This window comes from Brachyistius frenatus, unplaced genomic scaffold (genome assembly GCF_029030835.1).
Source record: "Brachyistius frenatus isolate BFR_SWC_R1_liver_20210118 unplaced genomic scaffold, ASM2903083v1 Contig_31, whole genome shotgun sequence".
Taxonomy (NCBI): domain Eukaryota; kingdom Metazoa; phylum Chordata; class Actinopteri; family Embiotocidae; genus Brachyistius; species Brachyistius frenatus.
In genome coordinates, this window is record NW_027210630.1 from 2,751,542 (window position 1) to 2,777,354 (window position 25,813).

A 25,813-nucleotide genomic window follows, 5' to 3' on the forward strand; every position below is an offset into this window, starting at 1 on the left:
ATAGCATGAATGATGCATAAATCAGAAGATTGTAGAGGTCATTTCAACAGCACTTTAATTTATACAAAACCCTGGAGACAAAATACAGATATTCTAAATTCATTATTTTACATTCACAACTTGTACTAATTACAGTTGTTCACTTGTGAGAGAAAAAGTACCATTACACTCTGAGCTGAGCATTTTAACGCTTCAGTAAACTTCAGCTTTGGATTTCTCTTCACCCCGCCAGGTCACGAGGACGTCGATGTTTGTTCCATCTGTGTCACAACCGTGCCTTACACTCTCTCAATTTCTCCCTGAACAAAAATGCTTTTTCATGAAAGTGCAGATGTTTTTCCCACAGCCCCAGCACAGTTGAATGATGTGTGCAGAACCATGCTGCTGCTTCCGCCTGCACAGCGAACACACAGCGCCACCACCTCCACCGCTCATGAGACTATTATCTACAAGCTGTTGAAGGTTGGACAACACCTGGTTGTGGGCCCTTGCGATGCCCACGACCTTCACTCTTTTGGGGTCGAACACGCAGTCCTCCTCCAGGCCGCTGGGCACAGCTTTCATACCACAGTTGGGGGGTACCCAAGCAGTGTCGTAGCCCTGCGAGCTCCAGCTCTTCTGCATGGGATGTTGGTCCTTGTCGATACGTTTGACCCGGCCGACACGCACCCACAGCTCGAGGACCACGCGGTCGGCAGGGTTACTCTTCAACGGATAACGTTCTGCCTTTTTCTTATCACGACTGACGTACACGCCCTTTCCCAGCATGCCGTCTGCTGATGGTATAAAACCGCTGGCAATAATGATCTTTGCGGTGTCAACTTTGGTGCCGTGGTACATGGTGTAGACGCCTCTGTCTTTGGGCGTGTGGGAGGCCCCCAGCTCTGAGCAAGGAGAGTCATCATCGTAGGTCACCTCCCAGCCAGTGAACTGCACCGACATCCTGCTTCAGTCCTGTAGTTCCAACACCACAAAGACCAGTGACCTGTGAGAAGTGAACATAAAACTATTTTTTACGCTGTAACAGATCCAAAAGTGACTGGGTGGAGCAAGTTACTTGTTGGCTGTGTACTTTAATGGAGTGGAAGTATAAAATAGCTTAAAATGAAAATATCAAAGTGACGTTTTTGTACTTCTGTGCAGTCCTTAAGAGTGTATATGTAGTCACTTTCCACCAATGACAAAAAAAAATAAAAAATGATGCCGCTATTAAAAAAGAGTCACAAATTTTGATCCCTGTGATGAAATTAAAGGTGATTTTTTTGACGTCACTAATTCAAAACACGACCTGAACTCGGTGACAGCAGTAACTGGAGTCTTATGTATTCGACGATGCTGTTAAGACTTGGTGATCACAGTTTTTAAAAGCACCGCTATAAAAGATATAGAAGCACCATGTTGGATACAAACTATCAAAACAGGCAATGTGTCATTGAAGTAAAATGAAAAGAAAGCAGTGGTATGCGAACATTTCTAAAATCCTTCATCTGTATCATAAAACACCTATATTTTATTGGCAGAAACCAACCATGCTTGCTAACTTCACGTTCGCTAAGTTTTCTGACAACCAAGAACTCTTTCATCGAGAAGTAAACTACTTTTAGATTAACTCAGTCTAAAAGTCTTTTACTGCTCATTCTCTAAAAAAAATAAAAATCTGACAAGCTAAACACTAAATCGATTAGTCAAAGTTAATAACTTAAAGTTCACGAAATGTCAGACCTTACCGTCAGTGAGGAGTCCTTTGATTTCCTATAAGTGTAATCGTTTTCACTTTCGCTTTTACACCGAAGGTATAAAACACCTCAGGCAATAGCTGTATTATCCTAGCCCACATTGATAAACCTTACTTTCGACAAGCGCTTACATGGCCGGTTAGCTCAGTTGGTTAGAGCGTGGTGCTAATAACGCCAAGGTCGCGGGTTCGATCCCCGTACGGGCCACTCACTTTTTTTTTTTTTTTTTTTTTTTCCACACAGCTGGCACAGGTTTGCTTGAATTAGTTGTAATTCATATTGGTAAATATTTCCCTTTAGAGATAGGTTTAAAGTTATTGTTCTAAAATGTATGTCAGCTGCTGGATTAACACCCTCCCTCAAATGCTTATTGATGAGGAGATCAATTGTAACTTTGTTTGTGAATACTATTTACAACTAAAATGCAATATTAGGTGGTATGACAAGGGCAATTTGCTTGAGTCCCTAGGATCTAGAGGCCCTCGGGTCTTGAGGAACACAGACCCTCCCTTTTTTTTTTGATAAGGTATAGTGCCTATTTCTAAATTAGTTTGTGTTTAATCAAATCACCTAACAGAAATCTTGGGGCCAGGTTAGCCGTATTGTATCAGCCTGACAAAATGGTTATTTGATATTCCAGCCATTGCTCATACCTTCCGCCACTAGGTGTTTTTCATAGTGGCACACAATGAAAAAACACTTTGAAAAGAGACACACGTAAAATTGGTCTGTTCTACCTTTTAATCGTACATCACAACTTTGATTGGGAACATATTCCTTAATCTTTTCCATATGTCCTGTTTGAATGTGGGGAAATTATACTTTCACTCACGTCTGGCTCTTCTTCACCTGAATCCTTAATTTTCTAACCATATCAGTATGAAATCATGAAAATATGCTGATTTATCAGTTTTTCCGATGAGGAAACCTTACTGTAACAAACTAGAGAGAAAGGCTTTGACAATATAACAGTGTCATTTATTGGATTTAATTCTGTTGCGTGATTTTGTGATGAATACATTAAGATATCAGTACATAAAATAACTGATTTAAAGGCAATGCGGTAGAAATAAGAAATGAAAATCAGTGTTTCACAATCAGCTGGTTCAGATCATGAGTAAGATTGTCAAGATCACTTCCAGAGGAAAACATGTTCAGCAGTAACTATTTGTTGCACCAAGCACAGATGAGAATCTTTACTCTTGTTCATCTCAACTTCAGCTTTTTCTCCACTTTGCTTTAAGGAAATAGAAAAGTTGCATTGACTTTGGATGCTCCTTTTGATCATCCCGCTCCAACGGCTTCCTTCATCCCCAGTCACGGACAGAAATGCTTGGACATGAGAGTGCAGATGTTTTGGCCGCACTTCCAGCACTTTTGCTTGATGTGTTGAGATCCGTGCTGGGTCTTTCTCTTGCACAGGGAACACAAACCGGCAGTGCCACCAACTCCTCCCCTGCGTTTTTTCTTTTTTTGTGCCAGAAGCTGTTGCAGCTCTGTCTGTATGGAGGTGTTTGGTGCGCTTTCGATGCCGACCACCTCCACTCTTTTGGGATCAAACACACAATCTTCCTCCAGGCCCTTGGGCACAAATGCCAGGCCACAAGTGGGGGGTATCCAGGCGGTGTTGTAGCCATTTACCTGCCAGGTGAATTGCATTGAACTGTCGTTCTTGTCGATGCGTTTGACACGGCCAACCCGCACGCGTAACTCAAAGATCACACGGTCGGAATTGTTGCAATTCAACGGATAACGTTCTGCCTTTTTCTTATCACGACTGACGTACACGCCCTTTCCCAGCATGCCACTTGCTGATGGTGTAAAACCGTTCGCAATAATGAGCCTTGCGCTGGCAACGCTGGTGCCGTGGTACATGGTGTAGATGCCGCGCTTTTGAGGCATCTGCAACGGCCCCAGCGCCACACCAGGAAATGAGGCTCCATCATCGACCACCTCCCATCCGGAGAACTGCACTGACATCCTGATTCACGACTGCAGCTGACAGGATGGTGTTCGCGTCCCTCAAAGGTCTGCAACTCTGTGAAAGATTTACAACAACAAAATGTTCAAATGTGACAGCAAAAACACTTGTGGTTTCTGGTGATTCTCGAACCCTTTTCTGTTTAACACCGATTTAGAAGTAAATCCCATCAAAAACAGTTTGAACTTCAATGACACAGTCCTAAGTTATTCTTTTCGTGCATGTTTCTTATTTTGTCATGAAAATGAGAATGCAGAGTTCCCCATCGGTGTCGTTTTAAATACATTTTAGTGCCATTCATATCTTGCACTTCACTTTACTCCCTTGTTTAATCTGATTTGTTTTCAGTGTCATTTTTTAACTTCTCTTTTATTTTACCTCGCTTTGTATCCCTTTTATATCTTGTCCTAATGCCTCTAATGTATTTTTTTTTATTTTTTTAAAGCACTCCGAATTGCTTTGGGTTTGAGAGGTCCTTTAATAATAATACTTGCCCTGCTCTGTTTTGTTGCTTCCTCACAATTTCAGATTGAATAACGTGTTTGCTTCCGTTACAGAAGTCTGTCCATCCTGTACAAATGCTGCTTTTCCGTCTCAATAAGTTTTGCTATCCAGAATCATGAGAGCAGCAACTTTCAGAGCACATATTATTAGGTTCGCTTGTGAGCTAGACGGGCATGGCCTGACCAAGTTTGTGATCCGTGTGTGCAAAATCGAAGTCAAGTCAGATGTCCATTCTAAACGCTCTTAAACTCGGGAAATCGATGCTTTGTTATTGTCTTGATTTGCTTTGTAAATAAAAAAATATATAAAACACATGGTTTTTGAAGGTAATTCGAAGGATTCAATCTTACCGTTGGTGGGGAGTCGTTTTGTTGGTTGCCTCAGTCACTTTTACTTTCTATTTCAGTGAGACCGTTCTTTTCGTTCCAGCTTTCATGACGTCACGTTTCCCTCTGCACCAGGGCCGGTTAGCTCAGTTGGTTAGAGCGTGGTGCTAATAACGCCAAGGTCGCGGGTTCGATCCCCGTACGGGCCATTTACATTTTCTACTAAAACTATGGAACACTGGTTTTACAAAGTATGGCGATTATCTGGTTAACACAAGACAATATAATACATTTCATTTGACAACAAATTGACGTGTTAATAGCCATAAATCACCCGCTGTGACGTTAGCTTACGTCATCAAACAAACAAGTTATAAAGTCACTGCGGTTATACAAGTGTGACTTCTGTCAGTCCGAAACATTAGTTTTAAAACCGTTTTCCACAAATGTTTCCTAAAAAATGAATAAATATGATTCTTGCAATTTCTCCAGTGTTTTTCCGCTTGCGCTGAGATGGTGGAGCTGACAGAAATTGAAACAAATCTAACTCGTAATGGACTGGCCAAAATACGGTTGGCTCCTATCCCAAGTGGGAACATGTTGGTAGTTGAGACAAATTTAAACAAATACTGTACTGCGATCAAAAGGGGTGAGACATCGTAATTGGTCGTAAAGTCCATCCATATGTCCATCCGTAAAGTCATACAGAGTCATCCAAAATATGAAAAAAAAGTCATACTATATTATGTAGTATTATTTAACATGTCATCCAAAATATGAAAAAAAGTCATACTATAGCATGTCATCCAAAATAGGGAAAGAAAAGTCACTATAGCATGTCATCCAAAATATGAAAAACAAAGTCAAAATTCTGAAGTTGTTGGAAATTTTAGAACCTGGACATTTTTGAAGTTTTTGGAAGCCATTTTTGCCGATTCACACATGTTGTACTTTAATGATCTCCTCCTACAGATTTTGTCGGACCGACTTGAAATTGAGTCTGTGCACTCTTAACATGTATGGAATTAAAAGTTATTAAAATAATAGGTTTTCGTTGATAGGTGTGCCCGTGGCGTGGCGGCCAAAAGGTGACCCAAAATTCATGCATGTTGTTAAAAAAATGACTTAAGATTTTAATTTTTAAGTCATGACAAAGAGGGGATTCAAACCCCAGCCCTCCTAGTTGAGAGGCAGTAGCACTAACCACCACACCATCTATTTTTCCATGAGTCTAATAACATTATGACAAATCTTTGGCTCACTGTAACCTATAACTCCAATGACCATAAATATTCATTCAAATGCGACAAAAATTGCCGCAGACATTCTTTGGATAGTAGATATACTTGTTTTTAAGGGGGTCTGCAGGGATATTAAATATCTTCCTGTAATGTGTAGTGTATGCAAAACTTTTTCAATTTCCCCAAACGTTTCAACTTCACTAAAAGTTGAATCACCATCAACAGGCCAAGGTGGAATCTGAACCATTAATAGCAACCTATTTTATGCTTTTATTTTATTTTATTTTATTTTTTTGAATGCCTCATTTGACGACATGCTTTAGGATGACTTTATTTTTCATATTTTGGATGGTCTGCTATAGTCAGACTTTTTTTTTTTTTCATATTTTGAACGACTTTTTTGGATACGACTTTTTGACATCATGACTTCCATGTTCTGAAAATCAACCGAGGTGCCTGCGTCATCTTTTGCAAGCCAATCGAATGTCAGAGTCCATCTTTTGACAACCAATCACGGCGCAAAGTCCATCTTTCTAAAAGCAAATCAAATGCTGGAGTCCGTTATTTGACAGCCAATCATGGTGTGAACAGCATCTTTGTAAACAGAGGTTGAAGAGGATGGCAAAATAATTTAAAACTGCCCTAAATCGTGTATTTCTTGTACTTGGTGTTATGGTGTGTAATACAAAAATGTTAAAACTGATTGTAATATTTAGTAATTGAAGAAAATATTTATAATTTGTAGCAAAAGTTTAGAATTTGTGTTGTTCAACTCCACGTTTAACCATTATTCTGCTACTTACTGGTTTTTAGTGGAGCTTGGCATCCAAAATGTTGCAATACTGCCATCTACTGGATTTAAATAAAAATCAGCAATGACTATTTGAAATCACATCACAACAGCCCCTTCCCATCCATGTCCCATTAAGAAGGTCGGTTGTTTTCATGGCTATAAAGTAGACAACCTGAAGTCATGTCACATACTGTGTCACATATGTAGCCTGATATTTCAGTCTAGAATGTCTGCTTCTCCAAGCGATGCCAATCAATGTATGCACTGAAAAAAAATCTATAACATGTTATATTGGAAGTTACTATTAATTGCATATAAACATTACCATGAAAAGTGAAAACAATGTGGAAAACTCTCATTCAGAAATTGTCAACTTCTCTCATTAAATACTCATTAAACACAGCAGTAAATTTTTTCCACAAGTCATTATGATGTCATTATCTTCCGATTATAATGCACTTTATATGTAATTATAGCATCAAATAGAATGTGTCTTATGTACCTTGATCGTTTGCTAACAAACACATGATGTGTTAATCATCAACTCCAAGGTGAGAACTGGATTGGATCAGCTGGAGGGACGAACGTTCTAAACCCAACTGTGCCTGGTTGTAAAGTGTACGCTGCTGTGATTGGTTGTTCAACTCTCAATCCACTGGTCCCTTATCCTAACCCTATCCCTAATTCATCAATCATATCCCTCTATAAGCCTCTTCACACACAAAAAAACAAAACAATAAAAACTGAGCACGGGCAGACTGTACTTCCGGCTGATCCAATCTAAAACGCGTCATCAGGAAGCCGAAATAGCTCAGTTGGGAGAGCGTTAGACTGAAGATCTAAAGGTCCCTGGTTCGATCCCGGGTTTCGGCAGAGTGTCTTTCCTATTATATCCGTACTAATAAATGGACTTTCCATGCACAGGCACTTTCAACTAAGCAGTTGAAGTAGATATACTATAGATGCACACATGGTGAATTTAATTAATCACAAATGTTGCCATATATTTCAGTGATATTGGCAATGTAGAAATATATTTCATAAAATATATGGTCAAGTTTAAGACCATTTATTATATTTTCAAAGAGGGATTTCATTAAATATAGTCTAAACAGCTCAGGGCTCATCAAATAAGAATAAAGCTAGTGAAGAAACAATCATCACCATCACCCACAGGGTTGGGGTTTAAAAGGGTTTGAATTAAGCTATTGCTTCGGGATATGTTCTAATAGTAAAAAAAAAAGGCTTTCCTCTTCAGTTGATGTCACTAGTGTTTCAGCTCTGTCACATTGCTGCAGGTGTACCTGATATCCTTGTGAAGCTTTTCTTGTCAAGGCGGGATTTGATGTCACATATCTGCCTCAGGGACTCAATTGCATCATGCACAGACAGGAACCCTGTCCAAATGAGAGGCACGGTGTGCATATCATCACCACACAATGCATTCCAGGTGAGCACTATTCTGGTGATTGGTGGTCATGGCCGTGGTGCTGTATTTGTATTGGTAAGAACTTTTGGTCTGCTTGTTCATTACTCATAACCATCTAGAACGTTAACTTTGTGATATGTCATTGTGTTGGCCATCACCTTCCATGTCACATTTCTGCTAATATTACTTCGATTTAACGTGAGCTTTTATTTTGCTCCCATGTCCCAGTGGTCCCTCTTTCTTATCTACAGTTAAGATTGTCTGTGGTAGGAACTCATCAGTTATACCCTCATTGGTTAGCTGACAACATACTGTCTAAAACTAATATATTTTTCAATATTGCATTTACTCTGAGAAGTAAGTTAGTGACTGTGTGGTGGGAGGATAGACTTCCTTAGGGATATTAAATATCTTCAGCCTCCTTGCTTGCCTATCCACAAATATTTACGACACTCGTGAATTATGCACTGATCCCCCCCCTTCTCTTACCATCTCCTTCCATCTCTTCATCCTACACTTAAAATAGAGCAATGGATGAGTGGCTCTCTCGCTGAGCGGTGATTCATATATCAGTTTACTCGTGGTCTTGTTTACTGAGGGAGGTCCTGCTTCTTTTCTATATGTCTACACTTTAATGAGAGCCGGAGATCGAGAGAGACTGGGAGAAAGGGGGGCAGGTTTGAGATCTAATGCCGGTGCTCGTGGGAAATGAGATGGGGACGGATGTCAACGGCAGCATGATGGGGAGTTGAGGTACTGTACTGGGCTGGCTCGATGTCTGTGTATTCCTGTGGCTTCTGCTGTTACTCACTAGCTTTGTGGTACATGAAGCAGCTTTATGCCTACATGATAAGTGGAATACACAGACCCACTTTCACACTATGATTGTCAACATTGTTAAGTTTAAAATGTATACTAATGCAACCATTTGATGAAACAACATGACACATAAGATGGAAGGGCTCTGAATTAGGTAAATTACCTCCGGTGCATGCCAGTGCTGCTTCCCCTTGTCATCAGTATAATTTAAATAGAGCTCACGCCTCACGCTTAATCTAAGATGTCATCACAAAGTCATTGATCACTGCCATTAACTCAGATATTAAACATTTAATTTGTGGGCCAAAGAAATGAATCACATGACAGTTTACCGAGTTTATGATGAATATCTGTTCCCTTACAGAAAAGATACACGACTTCTCCATGTTTTCCACACGGGACACATGTTTACCACATGTATGGAACATGTTTACCACATGTTACAACATATGGTAACACAGGAAAAATATGTGAAAGAGTTTTCACGTGGGAATCTACATGGGCTTCACACATTACACTAAGAAAACGCTCCCATGGGCAAAATACACGTTTCACATGTGCACAATCACAGGTGTGTGGCCATGTGATCACATGGGTTTTTGCACATGTGAAATTCATGTTTTTTTTTTTCTGTAACAGTTTCTCTGTGTCTGTCTCTTGCATGTCTGTTTTATCCTTGACGTCTGCAGTAGAGTGTGCGTGCGTGTGTGTGTGCGTGCGTGTGTTTCCTCACTGATGACAGCAAGCTACCAACGGTGATCACACACCTTTGTGGTACTCCTGTTTGAGCAGCTGCAGCTCCTGATGAAGGATGTTCTCCATTGAGGTCATTCTTCTACCGAGTTTGGCCTCAGAGCGTTTCAGCAGATCAGACTGACGGCGGTCGGTTTGGTTCCGCTGCAGCTCAAACTGATCCACGCGAGCCTCCAGTGCAAGCAGACGGTCGACCAATGTGGACTCTAACTTTAACTGAACACACAACACATGAACATTAAGATTTCAAACCTAAAGAACTTTACTGAGCTTTTTTTTAATCCTCTCACTGCCCCGAACATTCTTTTAAAGTTAGCCACATATTGACATTGGCAACTGTGAAATAATAACTTCTTCTCAGATCTAAAGAAACAAAAGTTATTTCAAGGCAAAAATAGTTCAAACTTAACCTTGATATGGAGTTGTTTTCTCTATAACTTAAGTAGTGTTCTGTTCTGCATTGAAAGTTATTTTTATATATTTCTTTATTTGCGTATGACGTCACAATTGTCAATTTTTCATGGTCTGTTCGTTCAGTTGGTTAGAGCGTAGTACTAATAACGCCAAGGTCGCGGGTTCGATCCCTGTACGGGCCAGAGTCAGTCATATCAACTGTAATAATGAATACTGTATCTAGTCTTCCTACAGCTCAATCAATGTATGCACTGTAGTTTATTTAGGGAGTTACTATGATTCAATATAAAACAATTTAAATAGTCAAAAAATGTACTCACAAGATACTTTTTTTCACAAGTCACTATGATGTCAGTAGTACTGTGATAATTTTTGCTTCGCTCTATCTGTATGTCTGTATGTCATATGGTGGAGTTGAAGTTGACGCCAAGGTTAGAACTAGATTGGATCAGCTGGGGGGGACGAACGTTCTAAACCCTACTGTGCTTGGTTGTAAAGTGTACGCTGCTGTGATTGGTTGTTTAACTGTCAATCCATTGGTCCCTTATCCTAACCCTATCCCTAATTCATCAATCATATCCCTCTATAAGCCTCCTCACAAAAAAAGACAATTACAACCAGACACGGGCCGTTAATCCAATCTAAGTGATATTGTAAAGAAGCCGAAATAGCTCAGTTGGGAGAGCGTTAGACTGAAGATCTAAAGGTCCCTGGTTCGATCCCGGGTTTCGGCAAAGTGTCTTTCCTATTGTAACTAAATGGACAAAAAAGTATCACAAAATAGCGTTGTATGTTTAATACATTTGCAATGGACAAATATTTATTAATAACTTCCCATAAAGTGGGCTTCTTCAAGTTTAAGACCATCTGTTTGGTTTTTAAAGACGGATTAAATTTAATATAGCTGCAGTCTAAACAGAAGAGGGCTTAAAGATAAGAATAAAGCTCGTGAAAAAACAATCATCACCGTCACCTACAGGGTTGTGATGTAAAATGGTTTGTTCTTCACAGTAAAAAGGCTTTCCTCCTCAGTTGATGTCATCAGTCATTGACATAGTCGTCTCCTTGCTGCAGATGTACATAATATCCTTCCCAAGCATCTCCAGCTCGTTGTTTAACTGTCAATCAACTGTTCCCTAACTCTATTTTTAATCCCAACCCTAACAAAATATCATGTGTAGTGTCCCTCCCGCTGATCTGATCTTGGGCATCACATGGAGAGAGCGTTAGACTGAAGATCTAAAGGTCCCTAGTTTGTATCTGAACACACAAATGGCCTTTACAGGCCCTCTCAGTTAACAAGGGACAATACAGCATACGAGCTGATTTCACAACTTCACGCAACAGTGGTTTGCACTGTTTGCACGAGAAGTCCGAAAAAGTGAGCGGTAATGTGAACGTTTAAACAAGTAATGAAGAAATATCCAGTGATATCACTTCACATCACATGTTATTCAGTCCAAAACAAATCTTACATAGCTACGATGATACTGCTTAACATCTGAGAAAATTTAGGACAATTTTACTTGAGATATTATTGTAATGTCGCCACAAGAAGACTTGTAGTCTCAACAGTACATTTGATATTTTCTGTACTGCATGAATCAGGAGGAGGAGCCTAATTATGTCATAGGTTTATAGTTCAATTGAAAATAACATGTCCATGCTTAAAAATGCATTTTGTCATTGTTGACATCTTTGCATAAATTGTGTGCACAGTGTATTTAAAACTGGAATGTACTGTACCATTTTGTCTTGTAGTAGTGAGCGGAGCTGCTGGCTGCCCTGTGCATGTGTCTGGATGGAGCTGTTGAGCTGTTGCTCTGTCCACTTCCTCAGTACTTCTGTTTGCTCCTTGGTTTCTTTTAGCTCCCCCGACATCCTGCAAAGACACCAGGAACAGAAAGCAAAGAAATGAAGTCGGCTTTACTTTGAAATCAGATACCGAAAACACATTTGGGAAAGTCGATTTTAATTGTGTCTCAGGAATGCATATAGACTGCCTAATACCTGGAAACCTGAATATTTGAGAGCTGACAATGCTTGCTGTTATTTTATTTTTGTTATATAATGGTCATACTGGGCTTCACTTGGTATGTAAAAAAAAAAATAGAAAAAAAGATTTAGTGGTTTCCAAAACCGATGTTTTATTAGCACATCCATGTCTTATAAACAACTTCCACTACGTAAAACGTCTGTGGTGTGAAACAGTGTCCATCATAAATCAATAATTTACAATCAGTCAATTATTTTAATAGAAAGATGCTTCACGTTCGGCTGCTGTGTTTACAAAAGCACTCTTTGGTAAAAAAAAATTCAGCTCAGATTCACTCAGCAATAATGTCACTTGTTTTTTGTTTGACTTGATGCCAGCCTCTGAATTGTAGCTCTGAACAATGTATCTGTTCAGAACAAATCTCCGTCTCTTTGAAAAAGAGGTTGCCATTTTCAGTATATAGCTGGAAGTGCTTTCCATTACTCACATAACTTACTAACAATGTTAAAACGTCTCAGATGGAACCTGCGACCTTAGACAAACTGATAGAAATACTGTGTGAGCTGTTTTATACTATAGGACACAAAAGGCAGTGCATCTTGACCTTCTTTCCTCTTCTTTCTCCAATGTAAAGTGTTCTTAAAACAATCAATGAGGCAAATCCTCCTCTGTGTGCCTCTGTTTGACTCATGCTACTAATGAATGTCGACTGTCTCTCCACCAACACCTCATTTAGTTCATCATTCTGGCTGGCTAATCCGGTTAATGTTGACGAGATAACATTGCAGCTGATTTGGCTGGGTTTTGACCAGTTTTCAGAATCCGCCTGCCTTCATGGAGTTTCATCAGTCACATAATGTGAAGGGTTAGTGTGCTGCTGTTTAATTTATGGTCCTTATGCTGTTGTCTGCAAGATGTTTTCGAACATGTTTGATTGTTTTTTGTGAGCTGTGTGTCACAGTTTTGGTCTTTCTGCTATTCCCTGTATCACCATCACTCTAGCGGTCCCCTGTCTCTCCCTCTGTGTCCATGCCCAGTCCCCTGTCGGCCACGCCCACTTCATCTGCGCCCAGGTCCCCAGTTTGCTCCACCTGCAGCCACTTTGCAATCAGCCAACTCAGTATATTAACTCCCAGTTTTCATTTGTTGAAGTGCAAACCTTAGTTTCCTGGAGTTCTGTATCTTTGTCAGTGTTTTTTTTTTTTTGTCATGGTACCCTGCCTGAACTTGGAACTCATGTTACTATAACAAATCCTTGTAAGTAAACTTCAATGTTTGCTTCAGCCAACCTCAGTGTTGTGCCTTTGGGTCCTTTCTATTTTGAAACTGTAACACTGTGTAGAACTAACTGAACTCTGGTTGTGGCCAGGATTAAGACCAGTTTAATGTAAGGAATGTAAGATGCTCCTTAACAACTTTCTGTGTGCAGCTGCTTTTCTGTTTAGTTTACGTAGCCTAAGAAGAGGACTAAAGTTTCTTATGGCCTGGCATATCTGGCAACATACACAATATAACAGGATGAACAGGAAATTGCAAAGGATCCCAGTCACTTGGTGTATCATTAATCAGGTGTATGAAAAAATGTTTTTTTATTTGTTGTTAGATATGTTTCAGAAACTCAGAGTTGCCGTTTCATCTATTTTTATTTATTCTTTTTTAGAGAACATGAGCAGTGAACTGATTTCCATTACAGATCTGAAATATTATTACAACATATTAATTTGTCTCCCCATGCAATTCTTTTTGCACATTGCCGCCATCTGAGATCATCAGCGGGGTTCATAAAATCAACCAACATCCTCTGTGTGCCTCCTGCACTCATATTTGGAGATGGCAATGACTTTGAAAAGAGTTAGGACTGACAAGCCAATAAGTAACTCAGTAAATTAGTCAGTTGAGGATTGTGCTGAAAGGCAAATTTGCCAAGCAACACACTGACTAGAATATTGTAAAATTTGTTGTAAAAAAATCTGGTATTAAGATTGCTTAAATTATAAATTGACATTTTTAACATAGTGGTTTTAAAGGAACATGGAGACATTCATTGTGAAAATTCATAATGCAAATATTAAATAATACATTGCAGTGTTGAGAAGCAACCTGATTTCTTCAAAAAACATTGGTGTGTTGACCAGGTGAATTACTACAATATGTTATAGAAGTATGTCTCCATGAATCATGAGCACCAGCACACAAGATTTGTTGCTCTCAGCACTGTAACAAATGCAACACAAGTATATGAGTATCAGCAGAAGGCCCCTTTTTGTGATAGTGAAGTAATACAGGCTTCAGCATTAGAAGGAATTCAGGTGTGTTGGGCTTGTGTTTACTCTTCAATTAAAGGCCTTACCTGTCTTCTAGTACTTTGACTTGTCCGTGTAGTTCAGACATGGAGCTCCTTTGGTTCTGGGAATGCTGTGTCAATGAGGCCTCCAGTCTTCGGAGGTCACGATGAAGCTAATGATAGAAAAACACAGTCACGTACTGTTGGAGCGTCTTGTGGTGCCAGCTTAGTTTACTGACCTCTACCCTCTGGTTTCTGCTGAGTTGAGCTGATTGCGCCAGTGCAGCACTTCTGCGGCCGCTTAGGACTGGGCGTAACAGTGGTGACCCACTTCCTCTGCGTTTTCAATTATTTTTATGGTACATGCTTGACCACTGGTCCACAGCTAATGCGCTGCCAGCACAGTGATTTACCACCCGATGCCTCCAACACAACTGAGTGCTGACTGAATCAGTGTGAGTGTGTGAGTTGAGGGCAGTCGAGGTTGGCTCTAGATTTAGTAGTGATGGAGAGCATTATAACATGTGCCATATGTGTTTTAATCCAGGGTTTTAGTGTTTTTTTTTAAATATGTAATGTTGAACTCCTAAAATAAACTGGACACAAAGGGCACTAAAAGCTTCTTCTGAGACCTTGATATCCCCCGTTTGAATTAATTTCACATCTCATTACTTTATTTTCACATGGTGGTGATGGCTGAGCCTGAGTTTACTTGATAAATCAGTCCACACAGCAGCAGTAAGCTCCACAGCACATGCCAAACAGCCAGCTGTCTTCTCCTGGATAAACAGCCAAACTCATAGATATATTGTCAGATTATTTCCTCCATTCACGCAGCATTTGGATGAATGCAATCATTACTTTACATTTAATACATTGACAAAACAGAACATTATTCTTTATTTCACGAGGACAGAGGAGAGGTAAGGGCTAAATGCTTTGAGGTAAATGCTAATATCAGCATGTTAAAATGCACACAAATTTGGGCCAACTTTGACCCGCTGGTGGTGTTGGATGAAAGTGCTCGAGGGTGAGCAGTGTCTTTATCAAATTTCACTGCAATTTCTGATAGTTGTTGAGACGTTTCACTGAAAACAAAACATTGTAATCAGTGATGTGAAAAGGAAAGTCAGAATGTCTCCAAAGTTATTCAATTTATCCAAAAACCCTTCCTGAACAAAAGTTCATAGCAAACTGTTGAAAAGTTGTTGATGCTCACATCTGGATTGACTTTCATTGCATTCTCAAGAGCCATACTGCTATTATAGCTCAAAATACACAATGCAATGCAACAATGCAATGTTAAATTACAGATTTTATAATGCAGTCCTTTGTACAGTTTAGCCAAATTGTGATGTCATGAAGAGACAGAGATAAGGATTTTTTTAAACATCCAACTATGCATCATAAAAGTATTGACTTCAACAGACTTGCAGATGTCCTTTTAGTGTTGCAGCTGCTTTGTACATAGTGTGGATTTTTATTGAACTGCTGCCTTATGTCTCTTTTGCCAAACCCTCTGTCAGCATGGATGCACCGTGTCCCACCTTGACTTCCAGCTCTTTGAACTGTACATCCACAGCTGCCCTGAGCTCTGTGATGTCCTTCTGCAGTCCCAACACCTGCTGCTCCCCAAAGCTCACCCCAGCGCTCAGCTTGGTGATGCTGGCATCACACCTGAGATAATAGGTGGGGAAGCATAAAGGCCTGGTGAGGGACCACTGAATGAGAAAAGTGAGATAAGGAAATGTGTGAAGACAGGGAGATGAGCAAAAAGGCTGGGGAACACAGGGATGAAGCTCTGTACAAAGCGCACACAATCAGACAAGGTCAACTAAAATAATCCAAAAGAAGGCTCTGCTGAATCCTGAACAAACACATTTGAGTATTCCAGTGGTTGTGTTTGCATCTGTTGATGAATGAGTCTGTTTAATAGATTTGTCACCAAATAGAAACAGCACTTTGTGGAAAACTACTTCACAGCCTCTCGCATGCAAAACCTTACTTCTAACATACAGTGCATCCAGAAAGTATTCCCAGCGCTTCACTTTTTCCACATTTTGTTGTTACAGCCTTACTCCAAAATTGATTAAATTCATTTTTGTCCTCAAAATTTTACATACACAATACCCCATAATGACAGTGAAAAAAGTTTTCAAAAGTTTTGCAAATCTATTAAAAATAAAGAACAAAAATATAACGCGTAATAAGTATTCAGTCTTTGCTCAATACTTTGTTGAAACACCTTTGGCAGCAATTGCAGCCTCGCCTGGTTTCCTCCAGACATGACGATTGGCATTCAGACCAAAGAGTTAAATTTTTGTTTCATCAGACCAGAGAATTTTGTTTCTCATGGTCTGACAGTCCTTCAGGTGCCTTTTGGTAAACTCCAGGTGGGCTGTCATGTGCCTTTTACTGAGGAGTGGCTTCCGTCTGGCTACTCTACCATATAGGCCTGCTTGGTGGAGTGCTGCAGAGATGGTTGTCCTTCTGGAAGGTTCTTCTCTCTTCAGAGCAACGCTGGAGCTCTGTCAGAGTGACCATCAGGTTCTTGGTCACCTCCCTGACTAAGGCCCTTCTCCCCCGATCGCTCAGTTTGGCCGGGCGGCCAAGTCTAGGAAGAGTCCTGGTGGTTCCAAACTTCTTCCATTTACAGATGATGGAGGCCACTGGGCTCATTCGGACCTTCAATGCTGCAGAAATCTTTCTGCATCCTTCCCCAGATCTGTGCCTCCATACAATCCTGTCTCAGAGGTCTCCAGACAATACCTTGGACTTCATGGCTTGGTTTGTGCTCTGACATGCAATGTCAACTGTCGGACCTTATATAGACAGGTGTATAACATGTCTTTTTCATGTTATAATTATGGGGTATTGTGTGTAGAATTGTGAGGGAAATTTTTTTATTTCATCCATTTTGGAATAAGGCTGTAACATAACAAAATGTGGAAAAAGTGAAGCGCTGTGAATACTTTCCGGATGCACTGTATTCTCTGTTTAGTTTGTGTGACCAGCATGAACTGCGGTAACCCTTATTTATCAGCGCTGCAGCCCAGCTCTCTTCCTTCCAGCCTTGGTTTAAGATTTTTTTTTATTTATACACTTACCAGATACCATTACAAAGCCTGCAAAGGCTCTATCCTCTGGCCTTTATTAGCCCTTTCTGCAGGAGTCAATATAATATTTGTGATCAGTTATAATCCAGCAGCTCATTACTGAGATGCAAAGTGTGAAATTTGGCTTATTTCTCTGTAGACCACTACAGTGCTTCCATAAATGGCTGCACTGACAAACACACTTTATCAAAATCCACTGGCCCTTAGCTTACTTGATAATTTATAACTAATATGCAAGAGGTCATTAAACTGAGTAGCTGAGTTTTTTTCTGCTGCCTTTATTGAACAATAAATCAGCTTTGTTGAGTAAAAGGCAATCTCTCTTCTCATTGCTGACCTCTGAAACCCAATGGAGGAGGCATACTTGCTGTGAAATAAGATGTCCAAAAAACGACAACAACATATATGATGTGACAAATTACGTTTCCTCAGATGTATTGGCCACAGGAAGGTTCAAAATAATTGAGCCTCTGTGGCTACACAGCAAAAACACTAATCCTGATGCATGTGAGATGACAGACACTTCAGAGCAATCCAATCAAATAAATGCAATCTGCACATACACAGAATAATGAGCAAGTGCTAATCAGCACCTAAAGTATGTTCAAAGCTAGAAACTTCACTCTGGTGAGAACAAATAATTGCATGTGTGTGTCTGTATGTGCCACGATGGACTGGAGGTTATGAGACTGCCAAGAGTTGCTAGACAGGATGCAGGCTATGCAATCTCCCTTCATTAGAAGTAATGAAAAACATATACGGTATCAGCAGGGTAGGTCAGATCACTCTAATTGTTTAATTTATCTAAATAATGCTTTGTTTTACTTATCACACTCTGTTCAGTTTGGAGACATTTTTGAAGACGATATTTGACCCACGACCAGGTGTGCTTACCTGGCTACTCTTCCTCTTAGGTCTCCAATGCCAGACAGGTTTTTCTGGTCCAGGTTGTGAACAGCTAGTGTAATTCCAGAGGTAACAGAGTCCCGCTGGGCGATCTGTCTGTCCAGTGCCTACGCAGGACAAAGACAGTATATTTGCTGAACAATGTTTATTTCATTTTAAAAGAATAATATTTTTGTCGGCATTTTAATGTAAAACAAGATGTAGTTGAGAAAATATAAAAATGGTTCATTAGGACCTGGCAGAAAGCTGTGGATGATAATTAATAATTCAACCTTCATTCACTTTGTGTTCTCCATTTTAATGCAGTCAATATAAACTGAGTGTTAGAAAGATAACATCAAATTGGCAGATGTGTCATCACCACATTTGCATGAATAATCACTCTTTTGAAAAGGCCAATCACGTGTGCAATAACCTAACATCAAAGAGACAACCCTCTGCTTATCATGGGAGTAAACATTAATGATATGATTAGTCTTTTCATTTGATTCAGCAGAGCATTCACTTCACGACTTTGCCTCTTACTTCTTGTTGAGAATGAATTAGCTTGTAGGCATTCATGTAATATTTCAGATAATGATAGCCTCTAATCGTGCTAATGGGCCATTTGATGTGCACTGATGAAGCTGTGTATTTCTTTTTTTTTTTTACATTACATTACATTTCATTTAGCTGACGCTTTTATCCAAAGCGACTTATAACAAGTGCATTTCAACCATGAGGGTACAAAACCCAGAACAACAGGAATCAAGTAAATACAATTTCTTCAAGAATTTTTGGGGGATTTTTGGTGCCCTACTTCTATAATGCAGTTATCAGAGTGGGGATTAATGTTGTGACTCCCAGCATCCTCTCACTTGTGTCATGAGTCAAATTTCCATGCGCTTTCCAGTAATTCTTCTGACTGCTGTTTGCTCAAAGTAAGTGCATCACTTGACAGTGTTTATTTAACCTGATACAACATCATTCTTTTTGTTTTTGTTTTGCTTGTACAGACAAAATGTGCATGAGCTGATGATGGTGATGATGAGGAGTCAAATAAGTTTTATTCAGACACTGCACCATTCTATCAGGTGTAATCAAACTCACTGGGCATGAGTCTGCTGCACAACAAATGAGACGTGAAGAGAGAAGATAAAGTGTGCGCAAGAAAAGGAGACAGTCAACCCATAATACCCACAGGATGAGAAGTAAAACATATTCAACATGAAACAAGCATAAAGAGAAAAGAACACAACTGGTACAGTAATTGATTGCATATACAAATGTGCTTGTCGAAACATCTACCCCCTAAATTTCACCTTTTACCCACTTGTATACCTGTATGTCCATGCTGAGCTGTTTGACAATGCGTGTAATGGTGAGTATGTGATTCTCCAGCAGCTTGCGGGAAAGTGCCTCGGCTTGAACAGAGCCGTGGTTGGACTGCAGACCTGCTGCCACCTCCTCTTTGATCCTAACTGCCTGCTCCAGCAGCACAGCCAGTGTCTTATCCTGACTGCTCCAACGACCTTCCAAGACATCAGGCCTTAATCAGGAGGTAAGCAGAAACCCCGGCTTTGAGTCATTATGTTTTAGAGGCTCTATGTTAGTGATTTTGGTAACTGAAAGATGTACATCACATGCTGCAAATCATGCAAACATTTTCTAACACTGGAGGCACAAATTAATTTACAAAGAAAAAAAAAAAAAATCCTGTTACAGTATAAACAAAGCATTCATCCACCCGGAAGAATAATAGACAGAATGAGATGATGCGTATTGGTTTTCAAGCCCTCAGGTCATGTCTTTATGTGTGCTGTGTCACCCGGCCTGATGCGATTTTTGGATTAAGGATTAATTCTATCAATGTGATTCACAGCACTGTTAGAATGGTTCCCAACCTTATTTCCATCCCATCAGCAGGGGAAATAGAACTTATCTATATCTCAAAAACAGATTGATTTTTAAAACTGAATGAGTCACCCACATTAATTAAGGAAGGTTAGAAATAAATAACTATAATATACACAGCAATAGTTTTGGTTTGAATAAATTAATATAAAATAGAGCAAGTCAATAAGAAGAGTTACCTGCTGTGACTCTGAGAGAGCTGTAACCTTGACATCCTTATTTCTAAAAAGAAACACATTAAGTATATTGGCATCATGGTTAGCATCCAAATGTGTCTAATCATCTCTTAGTTTTACTCCTCTGTTAAATATATCATCACTTTTTAATTTTTAATTTAATAGAACATTCAATATTCCTTTGCAGGCATAATGAGACTGGTATTGTGCAATATAATAATATTCTCTTTTATTAATGCAATATATTAGGCAGTGATTTTCAGTTTTAACATACTCACAGGTTTGTGCTTTTCTTCAGCCAGCGCTTGAGTTCATGTGTTTGTGTTGTCACTTGGTAACTGTGGTCTCCCTGAGTGGGGTGTGCCTGCTAGCCAGCGTGAACAGAAATGTGAGAATGATGTATTGTCTATGTGGGGAGGCAGCTTAGCTCAGTAAACCAGAATATTCACTGACCTGAGAGTGTGAACATGGGTGCAACTGTAAGAAACTTATCAGTCCCCTTGGCAGCGATTCTCATGACAACAGACCTCAAAACACATCTAGATGCACTTTTGTCAAATGCAATTAAAAAGTTACCAGCTGTCTTAGACTAGGGTGTTCTGGGAATATTGATGGTATGTATGGCGTTTCTGTGATTTTCTCTGATAACGTTAAATAATGTTAACGTTAAATCATATTTGTCTTCACAACCAGTCACAGCCATTTGATGTAATCAAATATTGTATATGATCCAACATTTCACCAGAGTTGGCCTAATTGTGTTACTTAATAGTACTTCTTTACTTGCACCAATTACGAGCCTGATTTTCATGAATCTTGGTGCGAGGGTGTAACATGGGCCATGGCAGAACCCATTCAATTTTGGAGCGGATCCAAATCACTTGGCAGATCCACAATTTTTCAATATCATTAACACTGTGAAATAGGGCATGAGACAAGAGGGGTGTACTGCAAAGCGAGATTAGAGGAAGAGGTAGAATATTGGATCCAAACGTAAGAAAGTACCACTTGCTGACCAATCAATTCTCTCTGAAAATGTCATCACCAATTGGAGAAGATCCTGTGGAGCTCGGAGCACCAAGTGAGACAGTCCTCTGTGGCGGGAGGGGGCACTGCTGGTGCTGGTGAAATGATAATACTAAAATGTTCATACACGTTATGAGAATACATCTAAAAATAAATAAATAAATTTAATCAAAAATGCACCATGTAATTAGTCAGATCTTTCTGATAAGGATTTCAGCTGCGGCTTCACTTTCACAGTCAGCGCACATCCTTCCATCATTTAGCAGCTGCAGCTGTGCTGCTTTCAGATGGATTATGTGGTTAACTCCATTATAGTCCATTATTTTTAATTATTAATTGTTCCTCGTTTTTTAAAAAATATGTTGCTATTCTGTCGGTAAACTTATCCATGTTTGTGATTGGTCAGATGCTTCAAACACCTCTTATGTGAACGTGCTCAGAGCCTAAAGCAGAAAGCCTGGGTTAACAGAGAAAGCTGATAACTACTGTCGTAGTACCGATTTTTAGCTTTGTTTGGACCAAAAGCCTGGGTATGTTGAACTCGTATCGTAGTACAGCCCTTAGCTAAATGTCATGCATCTTAAAATCCAGTAGATAGCAGTAAAATTTAAAGTGACAAAACATGGGCCATTCTTGAAATACAAGGACTCCAAATCACAATCCACACTCATGGGTAACTGTAATCCTGGTACACATGTACTCGCTTTAACCTAATACAGCAAGCAGACATTATAGAGCACGAGAGGACACTGGTTTCAAAAGGGAGAACCAGAACTGGCACAACTGTAATATCACCAGTCGTGCATTTTAAAGTAGAGTGGATTATTGGCCTTGGTGGAGCACTGTGCTGTCAAAGTGCCCCTGTTTTTCATTACTGGTTTAACATTTTAATTAATCAGGGTCTATTGCGTTTGCCTACGAGAGTCCAACAATCAAGATCATTTCTACTCTGACGTCATCGAATATTTATCTAAAAGAGCTTTGAATGCAGCTGAATGTAGCCAATTACTGTGCAGATTTCCAAATGCAAGTTACAGACTTTTAATTAAAATTCTGAGTGGCTTTTTACATTGATAGGAGAAACAGGTATTTGCATGGAATTGTTGAATCTGCTCCATTGTTGTAGAAGGATGACAGAAGCTGTACTTTTATAACAGGCAAAAGCTGTTGGTTTGAGCCTTACACTCATTGAAAACATTCTAAAGTAAAAATGCAAATTCAAGTCTTTTCAAAAACTACACTGTAGCTATTTGTGTAACGCACTAAAACTTGAAATCACTTCAGTGTAGCTGCCCTCTGGTGAGTACTAAGGAAGTGTACTTGTACCAGGTATGTCTGATTCTTGTGGCTGAGACAGTAAAACAAAATGTGATTATTTGAATGAGGCAAATACAATAAGGCCAAATAAATTAAGGCATCAGTTTGATATCCCATCCACAATGTAGGTATTTTTTATTACATGCCACTGTAGCTATCAATGGAACAGTGAGCTTTTTTCTGACTGATTTATGATGACCAATTCCCCGAGTGAAACAAAAGCCAACCCTCCATTATCACACAGTGAGAGAAGTCTAGTGGCATTGAGTGAGATACAGTTTCATTCAGTGTAGGAACACAGAGTCTGTGTATTTGTTGTGTGTGTGTGTGTGTGTGTGTGTGTGTGTGTGTGTGTGTGCGCGCACACACACACACACACACACACACACACACACACACACACACACACACACACACACACACACACACACACACACACACACACACACAGTGTGTGTGTGTGTGTGTGTGTGTGTGTGTGTGTGTTTTCCACAACAGCCCAATAGAAAAGGCTATGATAGTAGAAAAGGATCGTTGGGCTCACATGCTCACACTTCCATCTACTTAACTGAAAAGGGGGTTCAGGGCAGCAGGGCGGTTGTAATTCAAGTATTTTACTTTGTTAGGATGGATTAGATATCAAGAGTTCCTAAACTACAAAAAAAAAAAAACTTCTTGGCTCCTTATCTCCTGTTTGTGACAAATCCAGGTAAGTCATAGATGCATCTATAGAAAAAAATACAAGGTGACAGAAGTTATGTGCCCTCATCTATAGAAGTCAGTGTTGCTATAAATTATCACACACCATTGAAATCTGATTAAATAGCTTTGTCATTATTAGAAGGTCAAGGCAAAGAGTCCCCAACAGAAGGCATCATTAACAGCCCTCATATCTTCCTCATCACTCCTACAAGTGATGCACTTGTATCACATGAACCTTGGATATTCAGTTCCTCTCTAAATGTGTCATGTGATTAAGTTTGATCTGTTATAACATTCTTCCTCTTTGTATTTTACTTGCACCAATTAAAATTTACCCTGTTTACAAACCAAGGGTAATTTTGTGACCTCTTCAGTGTACATGTGTGCGACAGCGTTAGATGGGGGGAGGTATTCATTCTACTGTTACTGTCTCAGTGTTTGTTGATGTGAATGTGGGAACAATTTTAACCAAGGGGGCAGAACAGGCCAGCATTCCAACAAAGGGCCAGAGGGGAAGACGTAATGAGTTATTATACACATCGCAGCAGCGCAGCAACTAAAAAGAGAAGAGAGGCTGCTTGGTGCTGCCTGCTCACTGCTGCACGTGGGTGATAACATTCACTGAAGCCTGACCTATTTGGTTGGGAGAACATCAGACATAGCTACAGAGCAGAAACATGAACATGGCGCAAAAGAGGACAAGTCTTTAAAGGCTCTATGGTTTCACTCTCATGGTCAACTCTAGCTTTACAAAGGTCAGTATTTTGAAAAAGTGAATCTATAAGGTGTAAATCACCATGCACATATCACGCACGCACGCACGCACGCACGCACACACACACACACACACACACACACACACACACACACACACACACACACACACACACACACACACACACATCAAACTACAAAGAGACGAACTCAGATGGGCATGACAGGGGATCCACAATTAAATCATAAATATCTCCAGAAGGCACTGTGGGGTTGTGTTATGCAATCGCCAGCAAACAGATTATCCAGTGACATGGTTGGCCAGAGGGAGGCGCGGTGCACTCTTCTCCTTCATTTGAATAGAACAATTAATGGGCAAGTTTGCCTTATCTCTGTTTAATCACAGTGGACAGAGCAGAGACTCAGAGATAACCAAGCGGAGCGTTTAGCAAAAAAAAAAAATGTTTGGGTGATCTTGCAGTGGTCACCGTATCTGCTACAACTTTACCGCTGAGGTGATATAAATCTTCAGAAGATGAGATTTCTTGCCATCTAACTAGCATACTGCGCGGTGTGACATCAAAATTGACAGGGCTGCTTGCATAGGAATTCTACAAGTTTCGTTGGGAGACTGACAGCACCTTCATCATCACACCGTGCGTCTCGTCTTGGCGCTCTAAACTGATCATCAGTGTAAGTGCACCCGAGCTGCAGCAGCCCAACTGTGACATCCCTCCACTACACAGAGTGTACTCAGGCTGGCTGGCTGCTGCACAGGCACCATGGAGCAAAAATCACCTAAGGATGAGAGCACTGCCAGGGGACAAGAGTCTCTGTCCTACCAGCGGAGGATGTGGAAGAATTTCCAGGAGAAAACCAAGCCATGGCTCAGTCCTAAACTGGGATCGGAGCGTCGCGGGGTCGGGGGGGCGGAGGGCAGCAAAAAAGAATCGGGGTTATGGATGTTTAAGAGGAAAAAGAAACAATTGGACCGGGTATTTTCGTCGTCTCAACCGAACCTATTGTGCTCAACGCCGGCGCCTTTTGAAGGAGACAAGTCTCTTGGAAGCGACGAGATCCCCGGCACCAGTACTGACGGACAGTCTCTGTTACGTTCCCTTGGCACAGCTTCCGGTGCCACCGGGAGCAAACCTGAGCTGACGGTACACGGGAGCCCCAAACTCCCCGTGTCCCGGCTGATCATGTACCAGCAGAAGAGCTCCTCTCTCGGCTCAGCGTGCTTCGAGAAACTGGTGGTGGACCCGGCCGAGATGTTGGGAGAGGAGGAGCAGCTGCGTAAAAACGCAAGTGATTCTGTGAGTAAAAACGTGTGTGGCACAAAATGCATCTATCAGATTATCCATTACTACCAAGCAGGGCTATTAAAAAGATTAAAATCCATAAAAAAGCGGGCTGGACTTCATGGCTCTGAAAATCAAATACAGGAGACAAGTTTCATGATGGTGGTGCTGCGACGTCCTCAGTGCTGCTCCTATATCATGTGATGCGCTCATTGATTTTCCAGTCCACTGATTTCTTTACCCTATCCCGAAGCTTCAAGGACTGTATTGGCCAGATGAGTACAGTGCCAATGTGGACCTATGCAATCATCGGCAACAGCAAGCTTACATTTCAAGCTGCCTTTTTTCTGTCATGTCATTGCAGTCACTCCATGTTACAAATCCTA

At 40.4% G+C, this 25,813-nt stretch overlaps 3 protein-coding genes and 4 non-coding genes across 13 annotated transcripts in view; 5 read left to right on the forward strand and 2 right to left on the reverse strand.

The window, feature by feature from the left end:
- Positions 1 to 31: 31 nt before the first annotated feature.
- LOC138621513 (uncharacterized) lies at positions 32 to 6,648 on the reverse strand. The gene is made up of 3 exons (XM_069699644.1): positions 4,572 to 6,648; positions 3,055 to 3,774; positions 32 to 946 (listed from the first exon to the last, which is right to left on the reverse strand). The coding sequence occupies exons 2-3, from the start codon at positions 3,714 to 3,716 to the stop codon at positions 289 to 291; spliced, it is 1,320 nt and encodes a 439-aa protein (XP_069555745.1). The 5' UTR covers positions 3,717 to 3,774; positions 4,572 to 6,648; the 3' UTR covers positions 32 to 288.
- Positions 1,870 to 1,943, forward strand: trnai-aau (transfer RNA isoleucine (anticodon AAU)). The gene has a single exon. It is a non-coding gene; the product is annotated as a tRNA-Ile (tRNA).
- Positions 4,683 to 4,756, forward strand: trnai-aau (transfer RNA isoleucine (anticodon AAU)). Its single transcript has one exon. It is a non-coding gene; the product is annotated as a tRNA-Ile (tRNA).
- Positions 6,649 to 7,381: 733 nt separating the features above from the next.
- On the forward strand, positions 7,382 to 7,454 carry trnaf-gaa (transfer RNA phenylalanine (anticodon GAA)). Its single transcript has one exon. It is a non-coding gene; the product is annotated as a tRNA-Phe (tRNA).
- Positions 7,455 to 7,691: 237 nt separating this feature from the next.
- fam81b (family with sequence similarity 81 member B) lies at positions 7,692 to 20,989 on the reverse strand. The gene is given in 10 exon segments (XM_069699918.1): positions 7,692 to 7,910; positions 7,913 to 7,978; positions 9,597 to 9,798; positions 11,743 to 11,878; positions 14,343 to 14,449; positions 15,824 to 15,953; positions 18,287 to 18,405; positions 19,619 to 19,826; positions 20,371 to 20,413; positions 20,646 to 20,989. Coding segments are annotated over 9 exon segments (1,065 nt in total). The 5' UTR covers positions 20,406 to 20,413; positions 20,646 to 20,989; the 3' UTR covers positions 7,692 to 7,848.
- On the forward strand, positions 10,658 to 10,730 carry trnaf-gaa (transfer RNA phenylalanine (anticodon GAA)). The gene has a single exon. It is a non-coding gene; the product is annotated as a tRNA-Phe (tRNA).
- A 3,502-nt stretch (positions 20,990 to 24,491) lies between the features above and the next one.
- The window catches only part of mctp1a (multiple C2 domains, transmembrane 1a), a 129,075-nt gene continuing 127,753 nt past the window's right edge, over positions 24,492 to 25,813 (forward strand). For 5 of the 7 annotated variants that reach the window (XM_069699884.1, XM_069699882.1, XM_069699885.1 and 2 more), the window contains exon 1: positions 24,493 to 25,442. In XM_069699884.1, the coding sequence (XP_069555985.1) occupies positions 24,909 to 25,442 (534 nt within the window). In that variant the 5' untranslated portion in view covers positions 24,493 to 24,908. Of the gene's footprint in view, positions 25,443 to 25,813 lie in introns of all 7 variants that reach the window. The other 2 variants (XM_069699880.1, XM_069699881.1) reach the window with 1 other exon arrangement.